Source organism: Camelus bactrianus, chromosome 1 (genome assembly GCF_048773025.1).
Source record: "Camelus bactrianus isolate YW-2024 breed Bactrian camel chromosome 1, ASM4877302v1, whole genome shotgun sequence".
Taxonomy (NCBI): Eukaryota; Metazoa; Chordata; class Mammalia; order Artiodactyla; family Camelidae; genus Camelus; species Camelus bactrianus.
In genome coordinates, this window is record NC_133539.1 from 78,244,479 (window position 1) to 78,272,255 (window position 27,777).

Genomic DNA, 27,777 nt, shown 5'->3' on the forward strand with positions numbered 1-27,777 from the left:
GGTTTACTTCTAAGTATTCATCATTTCAACAAGTACTCAATTAAATGAATAATGCCCTTTTGTGAATCATCTTCAAGAGCATGAAAAGAATTATTACATCTGATAGTACCAAAATACAACTCTATGTGAAAATTATGGGTCCTATTTACCTACCCTCACAAGAGAAAATGGGCTTGTATGATCTTGAAGTTCACCTTCAGTTCAGTTCACTTAGGGAACACGTTGTGGCAAGTATTACATTAATTTTAAAATGAATAGGTGAACTTGTGAGTAAAATGATTCTCTCGATGTAATAGGTTGAGCCAGGATTTAAGTCCTGAAATGTTTGCTTCCAGAACCTGTGCCACTGGCACTAACTTTGCTCCTCCATTATTTAATCTTGTGGTGCTATTTTTTTAAACTTTTTTTGTTATTTATTTTATTTTATTTTTTAATTGAAATGTAGTCAGTTTACAATGTTCTGTCAATTTCTAGCGTACAGCACAATGCTTCAGTCATACACGAATCAAGAATATGAAAACAAATATATGTGGTGCTATTCTAAATGGGAGAGGGGAACTGTGTCATATCAAAACAAAATTCACAGAGTTCATTAATATTCTAAACTTTGACACTGTAACTCCTAAGTAGAATAGCATTCAAAGTGTAAAATTCAAAATACTGGGTACAACAGCCAAGACATGGAAGCAACCTAAATGTCCATCAACAGATGACTGGATAAAGAAGTTGTGGTATACATATACATATTATTTATATATATATATATATATACACACACACACACACACATATATAATATATGTATATATATACACACATATATAATATATATGTATATATATACACATATATAATATATATGTATATATACACACACATATATGTGTGTATATATATATATGCACATACATACAATGGAATACTACTCAGCCATAAAAAATAATGAAATAAAAGCCATTTGCAGAAGCACAGATAAACTTAGAGATTATCATACTAAGTGAAGTAAGTCAAAGACAAATATATGATATCACTTATATGTGGAACCTAAGTAAAATTACACAAATGAACTGATTCACAAATGGAACAGAAAGAGACTCACAGACACAGAAAACAGACTTAATGTTACCAAAGGGGAAAGGGAGCAGGAGGGATAAATTAGTAGTTTGGGATTAGCAGATACAAACTACTGTGTGTGTGTATGTATATATATATATATATATATATACATACACACACACACACACACAATAGATAAGCGAGGTCCTATAGTATAGCACACAGAACTATTCAATAGTTCATAATAACCTATAATGAAAAAGAATATATACATGTATAACTGAATCACTATTCTATACACGAGAAACTAACAGAACATTGTTAATCAACTATACTTCAATAAAAAAAATACTATGCATGTAACATTTTTACTCTCTTTTGTTGTAATAGTATACTATCTTGAGTATTTTGTGAAACATTTCTATTTATACTTAAAAGTGTATTAACTTACAGCCAGCTTATCTAAAATATCCAAAGAATTTTTAAAAGCCTATTATTTGATACTTCTTTTAGTTTGCTGAAAAAATTAATAATAGTAGTAACATGCTTCTTTTAAATTACTTCAAACAGAAATGTATAAAGGAAAAATAAAAACTACCTTTATATCCATCACAGATATATATCCAAAACAAAATGTGATAGAAATACCAATTCTTTAACCCTCAATCCCCACGAGAGAATTCATTATGAAATACTTTCATACTAGGGTTAATGAGAATAAATGATCTTTTGATCTATGCAACAACTGTTTGATCCATGAAAGTTTCTTAACCTTTTTGTGTATCATCTTTAAATTAAGAATTTATCATAGATAATCTTCAGTGATAATCCTTCCTAAGTGAACAAAATATACAAGATTCTAATATGGAAGATAACTTAGTGTAGCAACTGAAAACCCTTGGCATTGATTTGGAATAAAAAACTTGCATTATAATAGAGTATGTTAAAACAAAATACTTGTAGAAAGATAAATTATTTTGGCTACTTGCAAATATGCCACCAAATTAAACTTTAGTGAATTTTTCATGTCTATAGACATATGTGTGAACATAAATTGTATGATAAGAACATAAACACACACATAAGGTTGCAATCAAAATAAGCATTCATTTTCATATATATTTATGAACCTAGATGAAAATGAGAAGCCTGATGTTTTGGAATTAAAATAAAAACATATTAAAATCATTATGGGACTCTAATATTAATGTGCATAAACCATATCAAATAAGCTAAATGTTTGGAGAAGACCTATGAAAAATGGATATTCTATATCAATGAAATATAAAATATCAAATATTACTCCTTTTCTTATCCTGATCTGTAATTTACCTACATGTTATTATTCTTACATGTTATTGCTATATTGTCAAGATTATGTTTACTTTTCTCACACTTCTACCATAGTTCTTTCCTCCATTAGAAAAGGTTATACTTAAAACTAAGATATCAGTGCCTTACCTTAAATCAGATAAATAGCCCAAGAGAACTGATTAAACAATTTATAAAATTTGGTTTCTATGGACCTAGAATTACAGATGGAATTATCCCATTTTATATGAGAAATGGGATACATATTATATGATTTTCAAGTATTCCTAGATGTATCTTCTCCATTAAAAAAAAATAATAAATGGTTTTGTGGGATAGAGAAGGCAGTACCAAGGATGACATATTATAGCAGAAGGAAGCCTCTCAGCCCTCAATATTTATCTGATGTCAAATGCAGCAAGTTCAATGCATCATACATTTATGTGATCAAGTAAATTGCTAGAAGCAAATTTGACATTAAGATGATAAACATGGCTATTAACAGAAATCAGGGTCTACGGTAATCAGATCCAATAAACTAATTAATCTTGGCACTGTCACAAAAATTCCTTGAAACTGGAATAATAACCTAAAGCATAAGTAGCACATTTCAAACAATTTAGCCTTCTGTCTCCTACGAGGAGATACTAAACCACATACACTGTAACTCCATAACTTGTAGTGAATTATCAAAGATTAATGTATATATTTCTCAAGATTAAATATGTATAAAGACTAAACATATATATTAATATTAAATATGTATATGTGTATATATATTAAGAACACTATTCTATGCATTTTTAAATGAAGCAAATCTAACATATCTAGAGATTGTACTATCTAACAATGCTTGGGACAGATCCTTTTTCCACTTTTGCATATCTTTTTCTTGCTAAGATGAACCCAGTAAGTTTTTGTTTATTTTTAATAATATTGTCCTGATATTTCCTGGTCTTTGTCAGCTGCTCGTGGGGCAGAGTATTCATATTTCCCGGTAATTGAAATTTCTCCGGCATTCTGAGATATCTAAACAGTAAGCGAATATAATTATTCAAGCTCCCCATCTGAAAAGAAGTGTGCCTACCATTAAGATCTACTTTGCTCAGGTATGTATTTTTTAAATGTATTTTAACAAAAAGAAACAATGAATAAATCACGAATCCTGCCTCCAACTTACAGGCCTAGTTAGTGCACCAAACCGGTTTTCTCAACTAATAATTTGAAACTATTCCTTTTTTTGTGTGAAGGTTTTGTGAACAGCCAACAAAAATCACTCCAATACTGGAAGACGTTGACAGTAGCCCAGCAGGTACTTCTCATTTCCCCATTAAACATTCCATATGCATCCATCAAGCCATTACAATATCCCGCATATCCGTCAGCCCTTGCTAAGCTATCACATCCAAGCATGCACCCTAAGATGTTTCTTATGAAATATTCATAAATATTTTCAAGTTACACATTCCTCTCATTCAAGGTAAGATTTAATGGCTACATTTTCCTGAAGAAGTTAATGCGAACTCTTCTCTAATAATTGACGAGCTCAGATATGTAAGCGCCCCATGATTTCACTCAGACCAGGCACTCTGGTCTGGAACAAATTCAACACCAACACCAATTCACGTTCAGCCTTCTCTTGTTAGGTGCTTAAGGCTATGTCTTCCTGGCTGTCAGTAATCTGATACAAATATTAAAATTCAGTCAATGTAGATGAAGAGTAATTAAACTATAATGACTATATTCAAGCCACCAGTTGACTTTTTACCATACTTTGCGGGGAGAATATCAAGTGACATTCTTTTAACCCTTAAACCAGATTCTGGGCAGCTAAATCGGTAAATCTGAATCCGCTGTTTTGATTAAGGGCAGAAGCCGACTGAAAGACTCTCCACATAAACGGGAAATCCTGTCCAAATGGAAAGCATATCTTATACCCAATCAGTTCACATGGAGGGAGAACACATTAAATTAATGCTTAAACAGAGGCATTTACAGGGACCTGTGGAGAATCCTGGTTTAGTCCACTCTTATCACACTCCTCTCCCAACTTTTTTATTTTGAAAAATTATGTTTCCTTAATGAAAAGTTTTTTAAAAATTTAAATTTAAAATTTAAAAAATTTTTTAATTTTATTTATTTATTTTTAGTGAAGTATAGTCAGTTCAATGTATTAATTTCTAGTGTACAACATGTTTCAGTCATACATATATATATACATATATCCATTTTCATTTTAGGTTACTACAAGATATTGAATATAGTTTCCCATGCTATACAGAAAAAATCTGCTGTCTATCTATTTTACATATAGTAATTAGTATCTGTGAATCTCAAACTCCCAATTTATTCCTTCCCACCCTCTTTCCTCCTGGTAACCAAAAGTTTATTTTCTATGCCTGTGAATCTGTTTCTGTTTCCTAAATACATTCATTTGTGGGGTTTTTGTTGTTGTTGTTGTTTTTAGTTTCTACATATGAGTGATGTCATATGGTATCTTTCTTTCTTTCTGGCTTACTTCACTTAGAATGACAACCTCCAGGTCCATCCATGTTGCTGCAAATGACATCATTTTATTCTTTTTAATGGCTGAGTAGTATTCTTTTATATAAATATACCACAACTTCTTTATCCGGTCATCTGTCTATGGACATTTAGGCTGTTTCTATGTCTTGGCTATTATAAATAGTGCTGCTATGAACATTGGGGTGCATGTGTCTTTTTGAATTAGAGTTCCCTCCAGATATATACCCAGAAGTGGGATTGTTGGATCATACGGTAAGTCTATTTTTTGTTTTTTTGAGGAATCTCCATACTGTTTTCCATAATGGCTGCACCAAACTACATCCCCACCAACAATGTAGGAGGGCTCCCTTTTCTCCACACCCTGCCCAGTATTTATCTTTTGTGGGCTTTTAAATGATGGCCATTCTGACTGGTGTAATGTGATACCTCACTGTAGTTTTGATTTGCATTTCTCTGATAATTGACAATATTCAGCATTTTTTCACGTGCCTATTGGCACCCTACCCAGGCAGTAACAACAAATAGGACCTAATTAAACTTATAAGCTTTTACCCAGCAAAGGAAACCATAAGTAAAACAAAATGACAACCTATGGAATGGGGGGAAATATTTGCAAATGATATGACTGACAAGGGCTTAATTTCCGGAATATATGTAACAGTTCATACAGCTTAACAACAACAACAAGAAAAACCAATCCAAAACTGGGCAGAAGATTTAAACAATCTATACTCTCTACATCACAAAAGTACATGACCTATTACTTGAATAACTATCAATCATTGATTCATATTATGAAATAAGAAGGATAAAGATGAGCAATACTTTCCATAGAAGACACTTCAGGGGTTACACTTCTATTTTATCCCAGAAAATAATCAGATGGCCCTAAACTTTTACACAGAAATGTTCTTTATATGAATTCCATTAAGGAGACTAACTATAGGAGCACTCTATGATAACCAACATATGAAAAAACCAAATGAGTCACTAATCTTTCACCAAATCTAGGTTTGCACGAGTTTCTTCACTGCTAACATATTCTACCTCCTCCTATTGCAGAGGTCAGATTGTGCTCAGCTGAGACCTAATACGATGTATAGCTTCATGATTTCTATAAGGAACACCTGTATGCCGAGTCTCTGCAGATTTACTGCAGATTCTAATATAGAAACTCAGGACCCACAAAGCTAAGTTTTAATAACCATATCAGTATTTTTGATAGTCAGGAAATTTGTGGAAGCATTATATTAATGTAAGACAAGAAAGGAAAATAAAACAGAATGTATTAAGTGCTAGGTACTTTCTAAATAAAAAATAATTTAACCCTCAGAAAAATACTGTAATTTAGCTAACACCATCTTGAAAGTGGAGAAACCAAATTTTAGAGTGATTAAATATCTTGCTCATACTAAATAAACAGGAGATCGTTTTGCTCACAAAGTGTACAGGTTTTTTTTACTTCATGACTGTCTGTATCCTACAGGTTTGGGGAAGTAATTTAAGCATCTGTTTGTCACTACCATAACCTCAGAACACAAGGAAATAAAAATGTAGTTCACCCAAGTTTCAAACTATGTCACACAGATCTGGGGGAAATGCTTTACTAGGGATGATTTCTGCAGGGATACCGGTTTGAATCAAACCTGAAGGCACCTTTTCAAATTCACAATCTATAATGCTAAATTTCACATTATACAAGAAATCTGAGGAATTCCACTTGCTTGTGCATCTAGGGTTTTAGTATTGTTAAATATTACTAGCTAACAGTTATCTGTTATAACTACTGAAAAAGAAACAAGGTTTTCCATACAGCATGTAAGAAGCTTGGAAGTGGCCACTCTCTGAGCAACAAGCAAAAAAGCTGCACAAACCAAAAAAAAAAAAAAAAAAAAAAAATCAACTCTTCTTAGATTCACAAGAGAAGTAAAGTCATAGGGCAAACTGCTACCCACAAAACTGGAGAGACTAGCAGGCAAATACACAAAAAAAGTACAACTTACCAGAGCAGAAACCACCCTGAGAAACAGCCCCTGGGCAGAGAAGCCGGATCTGGCGTTGGCGGAAGCTCGGGCAGGCCAAGGCTGTGAGGTATAAACTCCAGGGGCCCAACCATCACCGACCAGCCCACACTTGCATGAGCTCCACCTGGTTCTCCGAGTGATTACTGGAGAAAAACTCTCGTGTGCCTCTGGCAGGGGAGGGAGAGAACCATTTTGAAAGATGCCAGAGCGTTCTGTTTTTCTTAACAAGGCCTGCCCTCAGGGGGAACTATTTAATCAAACCCTAAAGGGCTCAGGTTTCATCAGAGTCTGAAGTGCGGGAAGGGGACTTGCCAACGCAGCTGCTTCTAGTCTTCCCCGTGGTGGAGACGGGGAAAGACCCGACTCAGTATCCTTCTGTTGCTGAGAGGAGGAAAGTCAGCTACCTCGGTTCTTAGTGACCCAAAAAAAATGAATTTTTAGTGAAAGACAGAAAGCGTGATTAAACAAGGTTTTATTAGTAAAGTAAAAAGGTAGTAAAAGGTAGTGCCCTCCTGAGAACTGGGAGCAGGCCAACCCAAGAGAGGGAAAACGGCCGAAAGTTTTCACTTGTAAGATTTCAATTGAAATGAAAACAGTATGATTAACATTCACATACTAATCACCTGACCTCTTCAGCTGTTATTTTTTCCATATTTGCTTTATTTTTTGGTATGTATCTTTCTCATTCTGAACAACTGTAAGTAATCTGAAAACTCTGTTTAGTCGTGAAGAACCATGATAAAAGCCATAGTGGTGCTAGGTCTAAGAAAAGTATCTCATGGGTTCCTTCATAAACACAGATAAATTAATGAGCTCTGGGGATCCCAAAAGGCAGTGGGTTTGGAAGGACAGCCCTAGCCCTCCTGTGTAGTACATGCGTGACACGAAGACACTTAGACTCTCAGACTCAGTTACTCACTATCGAGCAGTGACAACACTGACTTCATCAGGATTTTGTGAGGATTATGAGTGTTTATATGAGACAGTGTATCTGAAAGAGTATTGTTACACAGATGCTATTTGGTAACTATGTTTTTAAAAATCCTCCAGTGACAGTAAGAACTGTTTCTTTACCTGGTTACAACACAATAATAATGAAGATTTATCGAGCACTTACTGAAAACTAGATGACTATCATTACACTGTTTTTACAAGGGAAAAAACAAGGTTTGAAGACTGCCTCCTAGTGATTAAGTAGCAGAGCTGGGATTCTAAGCCCACATAACTGATCACATTCTATAATTTAGTCAGGGAATGTGAGGTAGGAAATTTACTGTAAGTGCAAATAAACAGCTGATGCAAAAATATCCACAAAAGCTACCCAAGTCAGAACTGTGACACATTCAAATTCGTCTTTAGCCATCTCTTCTACTCCTAATCCATCACCCAAGTAAAGTGTCCCTAATGTTTTCCCTACCCTAAGGCTACTGAACCGGTATTGTCCTGATGTCAATTACCTTTGAGTAAAATCCTTATCAATTATTTTCTTCATAGTGACATCTTAACAATTTCCCATAAATGTATGAAGGAGTAACATCTAATTTCCAGCATTAACAGAAATAATTTAAGCCAGACAGGCCTCCCCAGCCTCCCAAATCACATGAAAATGGTCTCTTACTCTGCCTATTCGTCAAGTGCCATCCGCATGCACGCGTTTCCCAGTTTCAGGGCAAAAAGCCGCTTTCTATTCGATCAGAATTTTAAACAGTCAAATTAATTATAAAACACAAGCCTTTCTTGGCTTATCAGTTGCCTGTTCTCTATGCTACCTTATGTTTAAAACAGATTTTATCTACCTTTTTTTTTTATAATCAATTTAAAGCACAAAATGATTAAGTCAAGCCCGCCCCCTCACCCAAAAAAAATCCACATTCATAGTAAGTCATATCAGGAATTTTTTAAAAACCAAAGAAAAATAATTTTATATGTGTTTTGCAAATCATCACATTCAGTACACCGTCTATGGCCTTTTTTTCACTCTACTGTTTCCTACAAAGGTGACTCTATTTTCTCCAGATCTCTTTAATTGTGACTGAGCATTAAATAGTCTTTCATTTAGCTTTGCTGCCTAAGAATGACAGATGATAAAGAACCTGAGAATATTGCAGATAATTTCTAGACATTAAATTACCTGATTAACAATATAATCAATAAATTTTTGATCCCATCAGAATCATATCCTGTGGTTACCCTCATCTTTGGTTTACTTTGAAATAGGCTGGTGTACATGTAATCATGTTGAAAGCAGTAACTACAAATATTATAACAGACAGAATATGTCAGCACACATAATACCACAGGAAGCCAATGTGTGCTAATTTGCTTCATTCCGTTTACTACTCTAAATTAAAAACAAACTTTTAATCCAGGTACCTCACATACATGTGAAAGGTTTAGGTAACCTGGTATGGAAGTTGCATAAAACATCTCAGTAAGGAAGGATTTCAAATGGGTACAACAATGTTTGCCTATCTGTAATATAAGAGTAACTTGGGAGAAAAACTAATTTCATTTTAATCTGAATATTATATATATATATATATATATATATATATATATATATATATATATATATTTTAAAACTGTTTTAGTCTTAAAGAATCCTTGGCCTTGTAAAGTGTATAAAACTCAGAGTTTGGTATCATCCAAATATAAGGCAAAGCAAAGTGTTAAAACTGTCCTTTTCTTAACAAAACTAAAATTAAATTAGATTATAATATAAATTATATCTATGTAGACATAAATTAGATCATATCACAGAGGGTTTAATATCCATAATGCCATCACCAGTTGTACTATTATTTAATGGCAGATATGCTATTATTTAAAAGCAAGGAAATTAGAACAGTTATTAATTTGGGTATTGGACCAGTGTCAAGTAAGCATGGCATGTTAGACCGTAAGGGTTCCTCTTGCATTTCAATCAGTAACTCATCTTATATATGATGAAATGTATCCTAAAACTGCTTGAAAAGTGTGTGTGTGAATTATAAAAGAAGTTTGATATTCATTTACAAAATTTTAAGCACTTACGAAAAACAAACATGGCCTTTACTAATAGACAGGGATAGTAATGTTAACAACTTAATAGCTTTATATCAAAACAAAAAGAAACTTATAATTGAAAATTGAAACAAACATAATTTTCTTTGAAGAATATGCTTATAGTTCTTCTTTGATTGTGAATATGAGTCCAAACTTAAGTCTGTTATACTATAGGTATTTCTGGGATTACAGAGATGCTTTAATTTTTCTAAATTTTCCAATACAAAATTGACTTAAAGCATGGAATTATTCCAATGATGATTGAAATTCTTAGTGTTGACAGAGTTTTAAAATTTAGATATTTCTTGACTATAATATTCAAATAACTTATTAATTTAAGAAAACTCAAAATAAATGTATTATGCTAAATGAGATTACTAGGTATAATCTAAAATGCAACACAAGACACATACAAAATTGATGAAAAGATTAAGAAATTTGGAAATGTAAATCTAGTAAAAAAAAAAAAAGTAACTTTTTTAAAACCTGTAGTAGAAAGGTTTTTCAAACTGCACAGTATTAAAACCACTAAAGCTTTATTCCTAACTATAACATATATGGGGCTATAAAACCTTTCCAATAACTTTTGCTTAAACACAGTAAAAATATTTTTTCAGTTAAAAAGCAATTTCATGAATATTTATGAGAATAATAAATTAAGGTATGTTAATAATTACTTATTAAAATAATATTTTATTGAGTGTATATGCTTTCAGAGTTCAAGTGAAAATATTTTAAGCTTGTGTAGCTACATTAAGGTTTTATAGCTTATTAAAGGTTAATTTGTTATAAAAATGGGAAGCCTATTGGATTCAAAAGTAGATACAATACATTGTGCAGCTGTATTTTAGAGGTGCTTTCCTCCTGAAAAAAATATTGATTTTTTTCAATGATGCCTCTTTCCAGAAGTAATTTAACTGCATCTTCGCATATTTTATAGCAACAATAAATTAGTAAAACTCAAGTTGCTGCCTAGGACTCCTTACCGATGTGTCCCTGAGGAAGGTAATAATTAATCTATTTTTACCAGCGATAATGAATGAGGGAAAAAAAAAACAGCAAAAAAGAAAGAACTTAGTGCCATATAGTGATGAATCCTTACACAGCAAGTGGGTTCTTCTAAAACTTGGTTAGTACAGAGCTAAGGATTTATTCATTTTTTAATTTAAAAAATGGTTAACACCCATGACCTCTACAAAATATCAATGCAGAAGTGAAAGGAACTATGCAAAACTTCCAAGTCAGTTTTAAGATGTTCTGACTTCAAATATGTAAGAATATCTTGAACTGAAGTTTCAACATCATAACCATTCCTGAAATAATCTAAACCCTTTACTGAAGTACTGAGCCTTTACTTCAACAAACAAGGCTGGGATTATACCATTTAGCAAATGACACAAACTTCGGTTTTGACTACATAGATTGCTGACCATTAAGAAAATGGAATTCAAGCAGACAATGTAGTACTTGATAAAACATTTTGATGTGATTAAAAAATATTACCCTTCTTTTAATGAGGGCTTAGTATGTTCCAGGCACTGTGTTGAGCACTTACATGTATTATTTCAATTAATGTCTACAACAGCCTTATGATGTAGGCAATTTCGTGATGTTCTTGGAACCATACACAACACCTCAAATATCAAAATAAATTTAAAATTTGCATTAGATGTTTATACAACTACCCTATAAATGTAATACAGTTTTAGTCATAAAATATTATTCTCTTAATACTATACAATTCCATCACCTCACAAAATGTCTGTGCATGAAAATAAACACTGAAGAATGTGAAAATTAAAAGCATCTCCAATCCTGAGGTCACTGTTTATATTCATCCTTAACAGTCAAGTCATATTTATTTTTAACATTCAGTACTCTATCCACACAAAAAAATTAGAGGCAATTTTAATTTTTTTCTTTAATTGAGCTTCAAATTATGCTACCTGGCATCAGCATAATCCTTATTGTTAAATAATGCAAAAGTACAATCTTCAGAGACCATATTTCTGTAATTGATTTATCTAATGAGTATATTATGATATTCAGTTCAGTTTTGCAAGTTTGAGAGAACTGACATTTCCCCATTATTAAATTCATATGCTGTCTCTTTAGAATTTTATTAAAATTTTAAGGGCATACTAATAATAAATAATATTTCTTAGAAATTATGCATGCATTTTAAGATTTAATGCTCACACAACCTTGTGAGCTGAGATTACTTTTATCACCATTATAGAGATTTTTTTCAAGGAAAAAAAAAACTCAGAGACTTCAGAGGGTTTAGGTGATAGTCTAAGGTCACTTAAACATCAATCAGAAGAGCTTGAACATGAGCCTGTCTCTACCATCATCGCATCCTGCCATGCAGTGCTTCACTATTCAAAATAAATTACCTGTTGAAAACAGAACAAATACAGCACGTTGGGAGGACTGAGAAACCTATCCACACCAAGAAAAAAAAAAAAAATCAAAACAGACAGAGAGAGAGAGGAGGGATCCTGAAACGTGAAAGGATGTCTCAGGATTAAAACAAACCAGATGTTATGACCATAGCGACATCTATACTGGGGAGTCCAAATAATTCCTCAAATTTAAAGTATGTCTAAAACTTAACTTTTTCAGATTTTAGAGTAATATGTACATATACCAACATTTCTGAAACATGTATAATTTTAGGGAGTGAACTAGGAGGAATCAACTGCTGTTGTCTTTCTTTCCTCCTGTCCTTCCTTTCTCCCTCTCTGGTCTCTGTCTTCTGTCTCTCTTGTTGGATTTCTTGCTTTTCTTAGTTTATATTATAACATTAAGAGGAACAAAATGCTCAGCATCTTTCCTTGTGGTACCAAACCTACACGAATGCAGGGGGATTATTTATGCTTAACATATTACAATAAGATAAATGCAAAAATCAACCCATTTAATACAGGATGTCACTTGTTATAATTTCACAATATTCAAATGGTTAGTAAAAGTAATTAAATTGTATTATCATGTAAGTAAAATACAGACATGACTTCTGAACTATAGGATTCATTCATGACAGACATGGAAGATTTGTAGACACACCTTCATTTGATTTTGAGCCATGAAAAGCACTTTAATATTAGGAATAAGATCTGAAGCATTCCATTAGATTTGCTTGTTCTAAATTCACTTTCTTGAAGTCTGATTGCTAAATGGCAGAATAATGACTCGGTCTCAAGTTTTTTCATTATAAGTTATGATTGAAGTTGTGTTTCAACAAAAACTACCTTTTGTGGATATGGTAATATTTGGTCTACATCATTTAGAAAAATAACTAAAGTCAGTCAATGGAAAATGGAAAGCATTCTGATTTTAAAAAGTAAACGCAGTTTTGGCTTTTAAATGTGTTAAATCATTGTTCTCTGATTTTGTGTTCTAGTTCTGACCGTGTTTTCCTGACCAATGGAGCAGCTCTGGAATCTTATAATTACAAAATCTGAAGCATTGGTCTTTTGTAATTACTTCTGAGAACTGAGTATGAGGCATCTCATTAAATCAGCCAGGGAATAAGCATACATTTTCCAAGTATCAAGACAGTGTTCACTTTTTTAATATTTGTTCATAAAATGCCCTCACAAATTATCTTTAAAAATAAGCAAGCTTGCCTCCACTTACAAAACTATACTGAAAACATCATGAATTACACTGAATTAAATGTTTTTTCTCACCTGAAATAGTTCTAGAATGTCATATAAATAGATCCGCCAGGTTCATCAATATCAGGGAAAATTGTAATGCATCAAAATTTTCAGTAAGGAAAGAGAATTTCTCTTCTCTCCTCTCAGCCTCACTGCCACATCACACATAAGGTTGTACAAATGCACACACACAACCACCACACACACAGACACACCATGAATATTTTATCTTCAAAAACTATTGAATTACTTTTTTATATATTGTCTAATACATTGTTGTACTATTGTACTAGGTGCCACATACTTTTGATACTAATTGTTAGCTAAATGCATCATATTTTAATTTTGGGAAATAAAAAATAAATTTTAGAGCTACATCTTAAACTTCTACCACAAAGAGTAGGGTAAATGCTACTCTATTAACTGGAATAAAGAAAAAATAATTCTCTTGAATGCAGTTATCAGAGTGATTGTCATCAGAAAAAAAAAAGACTAGAGTAAATGAAACAAAGAGTAGTTCAGCAACTATGAAAAGCATAAAAATGCTTTACGTTAAGTTAGTCTTCAAAATATAGTGCTTCTCGGCATTTATTTTACCTAAACTAGAGAATTCCTTATTGATTTTCCTATTGTCCACTGGTTGAGAACTGATTGGTAAATCAACAAATACAAAGATTTCCTTACTAAACCCCCAACTCAATGTTTTAAATGTGCTTTTTGGTAGATTAAGTTGGGTTTGAAATTCAAATAGTATGAAGTTTACTTTCCTCCTAATCTGTTGGAAACAATCTATGTACAAAGTATAAACACATAACCACTGTTCCCTACCTCTCATTCCCTTGCAGGCTCTTCTCAAAGGCCTACCTGTGTAAGCTTCCTATATGGACTTGAGCAGTAGATGGTTAAGTTATACACTGGCCAAGCAATGCACAACTGATATTAAAATAAAAATCTTATTGATGAATGGATAGGAACTGTTTCATTTGTAGGAAACTACAAAATCATCTGAATTCCTCTATCATTAAAATTGTGATTATGAGGATAAAATGGCATATAAGAAAAATGCAAAAGAAACAGCTAATATTTGGCTAGTATCTTACTATGCAAATGTGAGTACTAGGAATGTACTGTATGTTACTACATTTATTGAAAATAGAATAGCATTTTTTACATGTAATTTTATGAATTTTTACATGTAATTTCACCATGCACAAAAGATGTAAGATATTTAGTCATTTATAATTTTACTGTACGCAAATTCGACTCCTGTAAGACTCAGGGGTTATATGTAGCATGGACACAGACGACGGCCCAGCTTCCACATTTCAGTGGGATTTACTCAATTTCTGGCAGTCATGGAGTAAACAGTAATTTTTTTTTATTACTGCTTTTTGTGAAAATGCCTCTAAAGGAAAGCCAGATGCTTTTATTTCATTTTATAAAATAAATTTCATACTAGAAAGCTATTTAGCAATTTGGGAATTGGCGAGGGTCTTAGAATCTGCTTTACTATGCCTCAGATTGTCATTGAGAGAAATCTAGATGAACCCATTATGACATAGAAAAGAATTTTTTATCTTAAATTTTCAGGAATTAAAGCACTCTCCTATAAAATAAAATGCTTTAAGTACAAAGTGAAAAGAAACTTAAAGCCTTTCCTCTAAAGGTTTAAGCTAAAGGAAAACTAGCACAAGCTGGCCCCAAAGACCTTGGCTGGCCCTTTCTTGCAGCAACAAAGAGGAGATGTCAAGGTGTTACAGCAGGCAGATAGCTAGGTATGAGCAGAGAAAGGGGGACACAGGCCAAATGGCAGGAATTGGGCAAAACGGAGGGGCACAGGCCAAACACAGGAAAGCATACATCATGTAAGCACCAGGGGTCCCTGGGCAGAGAAAGAAAAGCAGGAACCTCTGGGCTGATAAGTTGTCACACCTTTGGGGGAGATAAGCAGTCGGGAGGCCAACAAAAAAGGAATCTCCAGTGTCCAAATGTAACTTTTTGCTCATTATGCTCACATTTCAATAAAATTAGCCTTGCAGATTAGAAGTACCCATCATGCACAGGCACCATGACACTTCCGATCCAGACTAAATAAGGACAAAAACCCCTCCTCCCCTCGGGAAGGGGGAGTTCAGATGAAAATCAGGTGATATGACCCCAAACCCTTCCCTGTCCAGTGAATACTCCACCAATTCATTTTTACACCCATGTAACCAGCTTACCAAAGAAACTCAGGGCAGCTGCTCACCAGAGCCTGCCTGCTCTCCCCTTGAGAGTTACTATTTATCTCGTAATAAATCCCTACTTTACCTTCTTAACCTCCCTGTCTCATCTCTAAATTCTTTCTGCTGCGAGACAAGAACCTAATTACCAGCAACAAAGGCATGTATCTGGCAGTCATTTGCCTTCTACAGTTCCTGCCACACAACGTGGGGATTCTCTCCCCAATCCCTTCCTAGAGCCTAAAATAACACATGCATAGCATTTAGGATAAAATGAATGAGATCGCCTCCTCCTTGGCCCCAGATGATTTTTCTATACATTTTAGGAAATCACCATTATGTTTCCCCTTTATTCTCCCCATCTCAGATGCAGAGCTCCCCATCCAGATTCATTTCTGAGCCATGACTTAGTAACTATTGCACAGTCAAAATAAGACAAACTTTTCTCTTTACTCATTCAGCTACATGTTCCCAGTCCAGATGCTCACTGAGAACCATGATTAACAGTTGTAATTCACAGAGAAGTCCTCTGGTCCTCTGCCTTTTTTTTTTTTTCCAACCCAGCTGTATTACTGTATTGCCTCATTTTCCAGATTTCAGCCTCAGAATATATTTGATAAGCAGGTGAAGCAATTTCAGCTGTAATCCTGGTATATAACCTTGTCTAATTCAAGCTTCCTTTTTTCTTTACAATGTGAATGTGTATTAACAGATATAGTATCAGTGATTCCATATCTCTGGGATAATCCACAGAAACCAGAGATGCCTAGAATGGAATTTAAAAGGGTAAAAAAAGGATGCCCATCTTCTCTGCCTAGGAGATAATGCCAAGTTTGTGGCAAGGCTCTGTCTGGCGGGGAATTTTGCATAGTCCTCTGTGTTAAATCTATTCACAGGCTTGTAAGGAGGATGATCGGGGAAAATACAGCAGCTTCTTAAAGTGGGGTCCTACTCTAGATAAACCACTGATTCACTACTTTGTAGACATGACTGAAGAGTTTCATAATGTAAGTAAGTAATCTCTGGAACAGTCAAAACAAAATTAGCTATGTTATAACCCATTATCTACTAGTAAGAATTTTGAGTACTGTTAGAAAAAACGTTAAATGCCTTAACGACTTTTAAAGACTTCTTTTTCCATACAAAATATATATACAATCATTAGAAATTCACAAAAATACGAAGTAGAAATCATTCACAATTTCATCAACCCAATTTGTATAACTGGCCCCTACCACAAACCACATTTTAGTCTTATGCATCACAGCTATGTTAAACTAGCAGGGTTCCTGTAGTGTACCCAAGGCAACGTCACAGCAGTCCCCCGTTATCTATAGTCTCACTTTTGCAGGTTTCAGATACCCATGGTCAACTGCAGTCCGAAAATACACTAAATGGGAAAACCCCAGAAGAACAATTCCTAAGTTTTAAATTGCACGCTATTCTGAGTAGTGTGATGAAATCCTGGGCTGCCCTACTCCACCCAGGCAGGCTGTGAGCTCGCCCTTCGCCCAGCGTATCCAGGCTGTGTCCACTACCCTGCCCATTAGTCACTAAGCGGCCTTCCAGGTTAGCAGAGTGACTATGGCTGTAGCACATTCAGATAACTTTTATTACAGGATACTGTTACAGCTGCTCTATTTTATTATTAGTTATTGTTGTTAATCTCCTACTGTGCCTAATTATAAATTAAACTCTATCACAGTTACATATGCATAAAAAAACATAGTATATATCGGATTTGGTACTGTCTGTGGTTTCAGGCACCAACTGGGGGTCTTGGAACGTATCTCCCACAGATAAGGAGGTCTATTGCACTTTGTTTCCCACTGCCCTTTTAGAACATCTGGAAAGGATTATTCTTCCCAAAGGAAGAATACCAAAAGGAAGATTTCTTCTGATTATTGGTAATAAAATGTCCGGTAAACAACTTGAATCATTTGTCTTAAATAATTAAAATGGCTAGTCTTATACTATGATCAAAACTGTACCCTTGATTGAAACTTCCATGTGCTTGACCCTCTACCAGATTGGGTCTGTTACTGGAAAAGGAGTATACTCTGTCTTATTTCCCTGCTCATGTACTAATGATAGTCATCTATAAATTGAAGATAATGAGCTATACCTCAATGCTATGGTTATTGTAAAGGTTAATGTGAAAAACAGATTAAAAATGTTTAGAAAAATATTTATTCCATATTTCTACCAATGTTACTTTTAGAAGTAATAATCACATATCATTAAATTATCTTCTTCATATTGTAATTATTGCATAGTATCCAACGGTACAAATGTAGCATGATTTTCAATGCCAAATTAGACATACATATCATTTCAAATATTTGTCACATTGTTGGTCATCATTGTGTTTATCACCTCTGGGCCCCCTCCCACCCTTTTAGGATATACTGATTGAAATGGAATTACTGGGTCCAAAGGTGATTATTTTAAGGCCTTTAATACATATTGACAAATTATCCTGAAAAAAATTAGTATCAATGTATCTTATACTTTCAAGACCATCTTAAAATTCTGGCCTGTTACCTACTACCAGGCATTGATTTAAGTATAAGGGCATCCTTGGAAGATAATGAAAAACAGGCACTGAATGTTCTCTTGTCTCCTTACAGAGTGTGCCAGCAGATTTCTGGAAACTTTTCTGGTCCTGGGAATTTGCAAAGCTCATTTAGGTTTGGAAGAGGAAAAATCCAATATATTTTCAGAACTAGAGAGTTCCAGTGACATAACTACACTGACCATTCTTTTTTAATAGAAAAAGAAAATGAAGAATGAGCAGTAGTGACTCTCTATTGTAGTGGCTCATTATGAGATACTTAGATTGAACTGCTTTAATTATGTAAATGCATCTAGTGGATGAATGTTAATAAACTTCTATTTAAATAAAATAAATCAAAAATCTGCTTCTCCTTGGCATATCGTATTTTAATTAAATTTCTGAGCACAGTCAGTAACTGTGAAGTTATGTAGTTGACAAAATCAATCACTAAGGAGTGTTAATCACCTAGATACTAGTCTAACATAAAACAGGTGGTAATTAGACAACAGAAGTTTCGCAGATGTCATGAGAACAGGACACTGTGGTTCTCATTTTTAGTATTCCAGATAGGTTTTACAAAAGTTTTATCAAGTTCCCACAAGCTCATAATATCTTAAAGATCTTAATGTAAAATTTTCCATTTTGTAAATCCTATCTTCCTGTGGCACCCTATGTCCTTTTGTCTTTCTCTCTCCTCTTTCTTTCTCTCTCCCTCTCTGTCACACAAACACACACACACACACACTCACTCTCTTTCTCTCCGCACTCCCAGATGCATATATAACTGCAAGACAACGAAATATTCACCCACCACCAAATAATAGCCATTGGACCAACCTTATAAAGTAGTGGCAATTTTCCTAATTTCAGAAGTGCAATCTGATTTGTTACATTTTTCATTTCTTTAATCCTCTTTAGGTCATCTGCATTTCCATAACTCACATCAATGACTTCGGCCTGAAAGAGAAAACAAAGAAAAATTAAGTCTTGTCAGAGGAATTATAGCAAATTGTCCATTTAGTGTAACAGAATCATTTATAGTAATTTGAAATGTTCAAAAGAAAACTAATCTCTCTTTTACCCTGTCCCAGTCATGACCTTTCTATTTCTACCAGGGTACAACAATTTGTCTTTGAGAAGTCACTTGAGAAAAAGGTTTCTAGTCATTTTTCCTTTGCCTTCTCCCTTCCAAACAAGTTACAAACCAGTTTTTGCCTCCAGTAGACCACTAAGTTTGGTATGTTCTATATTCATGTTTCTAGAATTTGAATCATTTTACAAAACACTGCAAAATTAATTTCCTTACGGTTCAACAACAATCATACCATTCTCAGACTTGAAAGAACTCAAAGATTCTCTATTGTTTTCCCAATGACATACAAAGTTGATGATGCACAGCTGTTCTGGATGTGCACGTATCCAGTTGTGCATGACGAGCGCCTGAGTTATACAGGACACAACCTGTACACCTGTACCACTCTGACACGCAAGACTTCAGAACATGACCCCTAACAACTATTGCTGTCACATTTCCCACTGCCCCACTACAGGCACATTGTATTTTACATCAATATTTTTCATTTTTAAAAGTCTTCTTTTTAAGTAAAAATTTCATGCATTCCTGTAGATTTTAATGGGAAGCCTCTAAAGTGGTTGCCCCGCCCCACCTCCTTGGAAAGTCCTGCACTGATGGTTCCATCAAATGCATTCCTATGAGCCAAGATGATTCCTTTCAGCTTTACTTTTTGTAATTTCCATTATAAAAATAATAGCTACTATGCTTTCCAATGATACAATTATAATACAAAATATATTGCTTCAAACTGCACTGAATGTACACAAAGGTGTTGATAAGGAGTTAGTGTTGGCAAAAGTGAAAGAATGGAGATGAAGAATCCAGACGTCTAACTTCCCACCCGTCTCAGGGCTAATACACTTCAAACAGTTTTACACAAAGAGCCTCCAAAGAAGACTCATTTGAAGAAAGAATTCTGTTTTTAGAAGAATATGTGAATACCAACAAGAGATCAGCAAATCCAATTATTTGAGGAAAGATATTTCCTTAGCCATGACATTCATCTATGTCTGTAAAAACTTTACTAATGCACTAAAGCCCATTTCAAATATTACCTATTTGATGAATCTTATCTCCCTGTTACCCAGTTACATGTGACCTTCTCTAATTTGAATCCCAGAATGATCTATTTCTATCCTTCTTAAGGTCCTTACTGGACCCATCTCTCTATACATATATTTGTCTGTCAGTTTCTATTTCAATTACAGGGTAATTTCTTCAATAAAGGGCCCATCATATACCCATTCTCACCTATGTGTCCAGCATACACTGTTGGCTTGTCTGTCTCAAATTGAAATGATTCCAGTTTATACAACGTCTCTCTTAAAATTAGGCTGTACTGTGGAAAGTATTTGACAAGAAAACCTAATTGTTAAAATTATTTCTGTCAGAATAGCTTTTCATCATATTTTTGTTCCTATTAAAATGTGAGTAAATCAGTGTCATATTAATTTGACTTTTGAGTTTGCTGATACCATTATCATATAAATATGGATCTATGAGTTTAAAGCCTGATTAAATAAATGATCACATAATATTAATAACCACATAGTAAAAATGAGAAAATTCATATTTTCCACTTCAACTTTCTAAGCTATTTACTAATTGTGATTCACTGATAGCTTCTTAAAACAGGGCTATTACTCAATGGGTTATATTAATGAACATACTTTTCATATTTAGGAGAAGTTGGGGGAAAATCATACTGGTCTCAGTGGGTATAGACCATACTATGACTTTTTGTTTGTGTACATACCAGAAAGATATGGCAGTTACAAGAGTAATAATCCTGTAAAAGACATTTACGTTATTGGAAGATAGCAACAGCTTGCATCAACAATAGCAATTTCAATTAAAGAGCTCTTCAACTCATCTTCCATAAACAGCACATGTCAATGATCTTAACACGTAAGAAGGCTTTTTTTCACAAAGACATTTCACAATACAGGCATCATTATGTCAATTTATTTTGGCTTATGCACTATCAGGCTATGCATTAAAAGTCAATAATTACAGAAGTCTCAATGTTCTGACAGTTTGACAGGTGATAATAAAAATTACTTATTGCCTTCAAAGAATGCTTCTGAACCAGATCCTTTCTGAAAATTTTTCCTATTTACCTTCAAGCAAACTGAAAATCACACTTGTAAGAAAGCACATTGAATTTTCCTGAGACACAAATCAATAAACCAAGATATGATAAAATGTCAAGTCATTTCTTTCCAATCATCCTTGTTGCTACAACAACCTTCTTCTTAAGGCATGGATTTTGTCACACTAGAAAACTGTCCACTTAGCCAGTTGGGGTACTAATTTTAATTTATGTCCAAATACCAAGGATTAAGCCACATCTGAGTAGTCTTTGGGAAATGTCAAGTGAACAGGAACCTAGGTGCCTGTTGAACTAGTCACTCTATGTGCACCAGGTTGTCTGACACGTAGAGGACTTCCTGACACACAGGAAAGAGTAAATGAGAGGTGCAGAATGAAATGGAACTAGCTCTGCTTTGCTTAATTTTTCTTTATCAGAGAGAAATACAAAAAAGTCTACACATTACTTTTTTATTTAAATTCCATACATTAATTTTTGAACAGAGAACTTAATACCATCAACAAATGATACCGAAAATCAAATATTTCATACATTGTTACAAGAAAAAGCATTGGGATGACAACAGAGTAGTGGGCCACATAGAAACAGTTAAAATGAAGTTGGCACATGTTAAAAACAAACATTAAACAATAAAATGCAATTGTCTTCTATCTGTGGTAAAATATGTGATTAGAAGGTATTATAAACCAAATAATTAGCAATGACTAAAAATAAGCACTTTAAAAAGTGACATGCTATAATATCAGGGGTTCTATACAAAGATGGAGACCCTATCTTGAGCAGAAGCAATGGAAGAGAAAAACCACGAAAAATAAATAGAATTGTTATTTTCTGTAGTTACCTAAACAAAATGAACAGAATAATCACAGAAAGTAACTAGGTCAGAGAAATGTCTCTAGGGCCATCCACCTGTTAATGTCTGGGCTCCACATTGAGGAACAATCCAGTGCCGTGTTTTTCTTCTACCTGAGGCAGCAAAAAATTATTCATGCTTATGAAATCATGTATGCTTTGAAATTACTCAGACTTGACATTTTCAACCAAATCAATCACTCTGAATCCTCCTAGTTCTTCTCTAAGAGAGATTCTGAATGTACAGAATATTTGAAAAGCCTGCTTTGAGTAAAACAGTCATTTTCTACTCAAAAATCAGTAATGGTAAACCCAAGCAGTTCTCACACTGACAAAATGCAGGGTTATCAAAAGTACTATTCATCTAAATACAAGTTTTACTTTAGAAATTTACTATTATCTTATATAATCTAGCTTTTGAATATTCTTCAAATTGAAGTGTTTATGTTTATTAAAAACTTGTGAAATCAGAATCATCTCCCATGTTTACCATTATCATTACTTAAAAAAATTAGTATATTAGCATTGGTGAAGAGTTCAGAACACAAAGATTGTTAGAATTGTATTAGTACTTCTTTTTCAAGTTCACTCAAGGGCATTCCATTATAATGAATACCATGATGTATTAAAGCATGAAAGCCAAAGCTGCTTCCTCCCTTCCCTGTGACAGACATCACTAATCAATCAACAGTTTCAAACTCCTGAAAATAGTATTCTAGCTAATGACGACTAGTTAGATGGGGTTGACATAAGTAGGCAGCTATATAAAATATTAAATATTTTAATGTTAAATTTCTACTAATAATTTAAATAGCTAATATTGAGTTATTTAAAGTATTTAAAAAATAGAACAGCACAAGAACTAATCAGTTAAAATGAACTCCCAACCAATCAGAAGGGATGCCAGCGAGGGTGCTAAACTGCTCTGTCCCAACTGAATTCAGCATTAAGCATGAGACACACCATTCATTCTGCTGTCTTTAGTGGAAAAGGTCAGATAAAGGGATGGTTTGTTAATTTTATCAGTTTTTTTTTTTTTTTTACTGTAGTATACACACATGCTGAAAAAAAATTTGCTACAATAACATACAAAATGCTTAATGGCATAGTGAACTTTTTTATCTTATTCTTTTTTTTTTTTTTACAGTGACCACGTTTTGATAGCAGAAATAACAAAGATAAGCCAGGGTAGTCACTTGTCTTGGCATACGGTAATTATTTTTTAACAAATTTGCAAAATGTCTTCATAACCTAACACATAATGCACATCCATTAAAAGGAGAGAAAATTAAGTTAAAAACTATGTAACATAGAAATTTAACCAAAGTGAAGCAAAGTTCTGTCAAGATTACATTTCCATATTTTAAGTCAATAGTCTCCGAAGTCAATAGACAAAACAATGTAAATTTGGGGTATGAATGCATACTAGATTAAGAAAACAGATTGTTTGGAGGAAAAAAATCTTTAAGTTTTCCCAAATTTAAGAAATAATCCCTTAGAGAATATTTAGATACTCATTTGTATTATTTGGCCAACATTCAAAAAATAACATAGTAAGTGAGAGTATGTTTTTTAGCCATCTTTATTAAAATATATCCTTTAAAAAGAGAATATAAAAATATACACAGAGAGTAAGAGAAAAACCAGGAGAAAACAGAATTATCAAAGTCCAAGGAAGAGAGTAATAAACAGATTTTTTTTTAATTTTCCAACAATACATGCCAGGTTATACTGTAGTTTCCAAAGGTACGGAGGGAAAAATTTTACAAAGGTTGCCTTCATACCATGCTTACTTTCTCTTGCTGAGAGGTTGACAATAAAAATTAAAGACATTAACAGTTCTGAAGACTTTTCGTTATGATACGCCCTAAGGATAATAAAGAAGTAACATCATAGAGCGTGGTGAGAAATTATTGTAATAAGGAAGTCAGGGAAGGCATTGCTAAGGTCATATGCAAATAATCAGAAGCGTCACTCCAGTCTGGATCTTTTAGGCAGTTAAGCACAAACTCCTTGAGAGAATAAGAACCTATATCAAATAATCAAAGATGTCGAATGTGTTAAGTACTAAGACAGGATGACCAAATTGTGAAACAGGAAGTTACTGATTTTCTTATAGGGATGGGCATTAGATGGGATAAACTTTCAGGAAATTTATCAGTAAAGGAAGGAGCAACATTAAATGGTAGAGCAACATTTACGTTACACTCAACATTTAGGAGCAATATTTAGTTGGTAGATGTTTAACTGAAGGCTGTGGTAATATGTTGGTTAATTTGTCAGCTTTACCAAAAAAGGGAATCAAGAATGCTTACAGACTACAAGGAAGCTTGGCCATATTTGGGTGATAAACCTAGAAACAAAAGAAATATAAAGAAACTGGTTCTAGATTATTTTTTCTCAACGTGAGAATGAATGAATTAGTGTAAATGATTCACCCTACTCCATTTATATTTCCATGACTATCAGCAATAATTGATGAGAGTTTCAGCAACTTAATCATTTTTCCCATGTTTGACCTATTTACCCTGTTTCCCTAAAGTAAACTAAGAATAAGATACTTTAAAAAAAAAAATCAGTAACAGCAGCAGCACAGGTTAATTGCTTCAGAGAGAAGCACCCTAGAATGACTTCATCATCCCTCCTGGGGTGAGTGCAGAAGGCAACGTGGAAACAGGTTGCTGCGTTGAAAGTCCAGGCAGGGAGCTGGTAGGTAGTCCCAGTTGTTTGAGGATGAGGATGGAAGATCAGGTATTTTGCAAAATGCACCAAGAGCCAGCAGTATCCCAGGGAGGCCCACATCTCACAGATAACTTGAGGGAATTCTTGAAAAAACGTACCTCTTGACCTTCCAGTAGCTCCTCTGGAAGGTAAAGTCCATTTGACCATGAATCTTGCCCTTTCAGATGGAAACTCCCTAACCCTTACAACAGTATTATTGACTTTTGAGCAGCATCTGTGGATGGAAAGTGCTAGGGGTTGGAGAGGAATTTGAGTGCATTCTCATTCTCTACCCAAAAGCACTGTTCTTGGCTCTGTCCACCTCACCCTAATATTGTGGCCATGCTGCAACTGGCAAACCAGTCTCTTGCTGGGTGGTGGGAAGTTGTATGCTAGTAAAACTGACCTCTGGGGAAGGAAGGGAAGGAAAGTGAGGGGGAGGGAAGGGGAGACAATGGGAGGGGAGGGGAGGAAAGAAGGAAGAGGGAGGGTGGGAAAAACCCAGATGTTTTTGAATTTCAAATAACCATTTGAAAATTTCTGTGATTTAAATATCAGAATAGAATTAGGAGAGAATCACAGAATCAACTTTCACTAGCAGGAACAAGCTGGCTTGAGCCAGTCCAGCACACCACTGGGACACCTGTGCCTGGCATTTTAAAGTGATAAGACAATGCTCTACTTAAGGTTTTGCTAGGTAGTTGAAAACAAAAACAGATACACATTAGAGATGTGGCTTGAGGCTGGTGCCTAGACCTTGGCAATGTGGAAAGAGTCCAGAAGTAGATCAAGGCAAGAGGTGGGTAATGGCCAGAGAGAGGTGGGGGCAAGAGGAGGTTCACAGGAACTTCTTGTTGGAAATTGGATATAAGACCTTTGGGAGAAAGTGTGTGCCTGTGTGTGTGCGTGGGTGAGTGTGTACACGCATGCAGGTATGTACTGCGAGAAGGATTAAACTGGACAGGGCTGTTATGACATGATATAAAGAAAAAGAAAACTTAACCATTTATATTTTCTGTGGTAGTCATTTTACCATGGAGAGTGTATCAGTGGTTTTCAGTCAATCTTCTGAACATTCATACTTGGTAAATATTTCTGCCTACTGTACACATGAGGAAACTGAGTTTAGAATACTTAAGTAACTTGCCAGTGTCCATAGCAGTACGGAGCCATGGAGCTTTGTAACTGCTAAGCTGTCAGTTTCCCCTATTAGACTGTCAGCTGCACATGGGCACTGTCCAAAGCTTTCTATGTATCCATTTACTTCTGTGATTGGCATATAAAAGGCACTCAGGATGTATTTGCTGCGTGTTCCTTGTTACGTTAGTGGGAGCCAGCGGGCTAAATTCTATATTAGTCAATGTTTCAGGATTAAATTAAAATATAAGGAAAAACAGATGAATAATCAAAGGGTACTTTATTTAATAAATGATACTCAACTTATTAAGGTAAGAGTATTGAAGGAGTTGCAAATTTATTCAAGAGAATTCTTCCTGGAGGCCATGAAAGTAATAAAATGGAATTCTGCTTCTTCTACAATCAGTTCTACTAGTGCACTGAAATAGTATGTAAGCCCAACTTTTGCACAGATCTCTGTAGTTCTGAAAAGACTGAATTTTCAGCATTCACTGAAATGGGGTAAATCTTATTTGTAAACGGAATACTGGCATTTTATGGAAATTAAGCTATAAATTAAATCTTTTAAGAAAGCAATAATATCACAAATTTATAAATGATATGCTTGAAATTGTATTAAAAATAAAAATTATGACCTAGAACTTTCTGTCAAATAACAATTATGGTGATTCAGAATCTTTAGAAATAACTTTAATCAAATTAGAAATCTGTGCTTTCTCACTAAAAATGCCGTATTTGTTCTCAATGAAGAGGGAGGAAAACAGGCCACTGCACTTTAGTCATTTAGGTGAATTCAGCTCCCTTTGTTTCAAAATTTTTATTTCATAAAATAAGCTTTTGTTCTTTTTTCCAGGAGAAGATATAACTTAACAGATATTTAACTATAGACAATATGTTGTGATATATCATTTCTTTCTTTGTAAATGATTGTGTCTAAATTTTAAACACAGGAAAAAATATGTACCTTAAATACATGAAAACTAATTTCATGGTTATTATTCTCAAAGAAAGCAGTCAATTACGAATTTGTTTTGTGAACTCAGTCGTTGCACAGAACTCATGAAATCAGAAATAGGTCAAGTTAAGCCAAGGGATTTTATGTAGATTGTTTTTAAATGAACAACTTTCATATACTTACTTTCAAAGCCATTCATCTCCCATTTGTGCACTGTTGACCAAAAAATGGATTCCACAGGAGAAAAAGGAGACCAATAAAATGTAACGTCATTTTCAACACTGCAAACCTGCTCCAAGCTCCCATTTCTGTGTGTAAGACAGTAGCCTCTTCTTCACACCCAGACCATAACACAGTTTTTCTACTCCTTCGGCTTTCTGATACTTTTATCTCTAAAAAGGAGCATTCAGAATCAAATGCATACAGCTCTGCCTTTTGCTGTAACACTGATAAGTTTGAGAATATTAAAAATAAAAGAGAAAGACAAAGTTGTCGTAGCCATGAGAAAATAGACATCT

General features: G+C 34.1%; 1 protein-coding gene across 9 annotated transcripts in view; it reads right to left on the reverse strand.

Annotated features, from left to right (window-relative positions):
• The window catches only part of NAALADL2 (N-acetylated alpha-linked acidic dipeptidase like 2), a 1,180,713-nt gene that overhangs the window by 493,363 nt on the left and 659,573 nt on the right, over positions 1–27,777 (reverse strand). For all 9 annotated transcript variants that reach the window (XM_074367722.1, XM_074367706.1, XM_045511272.2 and 6 more), the window contains one exon: positions 19,244–19,363. In XM_074367722.1, the coding sequence (XP_074223823.1) occupies positions 19,244–19,363 (120 nt within the window). The remainder of the gene's footprint in view (positions 1–19,243; positions 19,364–27,777) is intronic.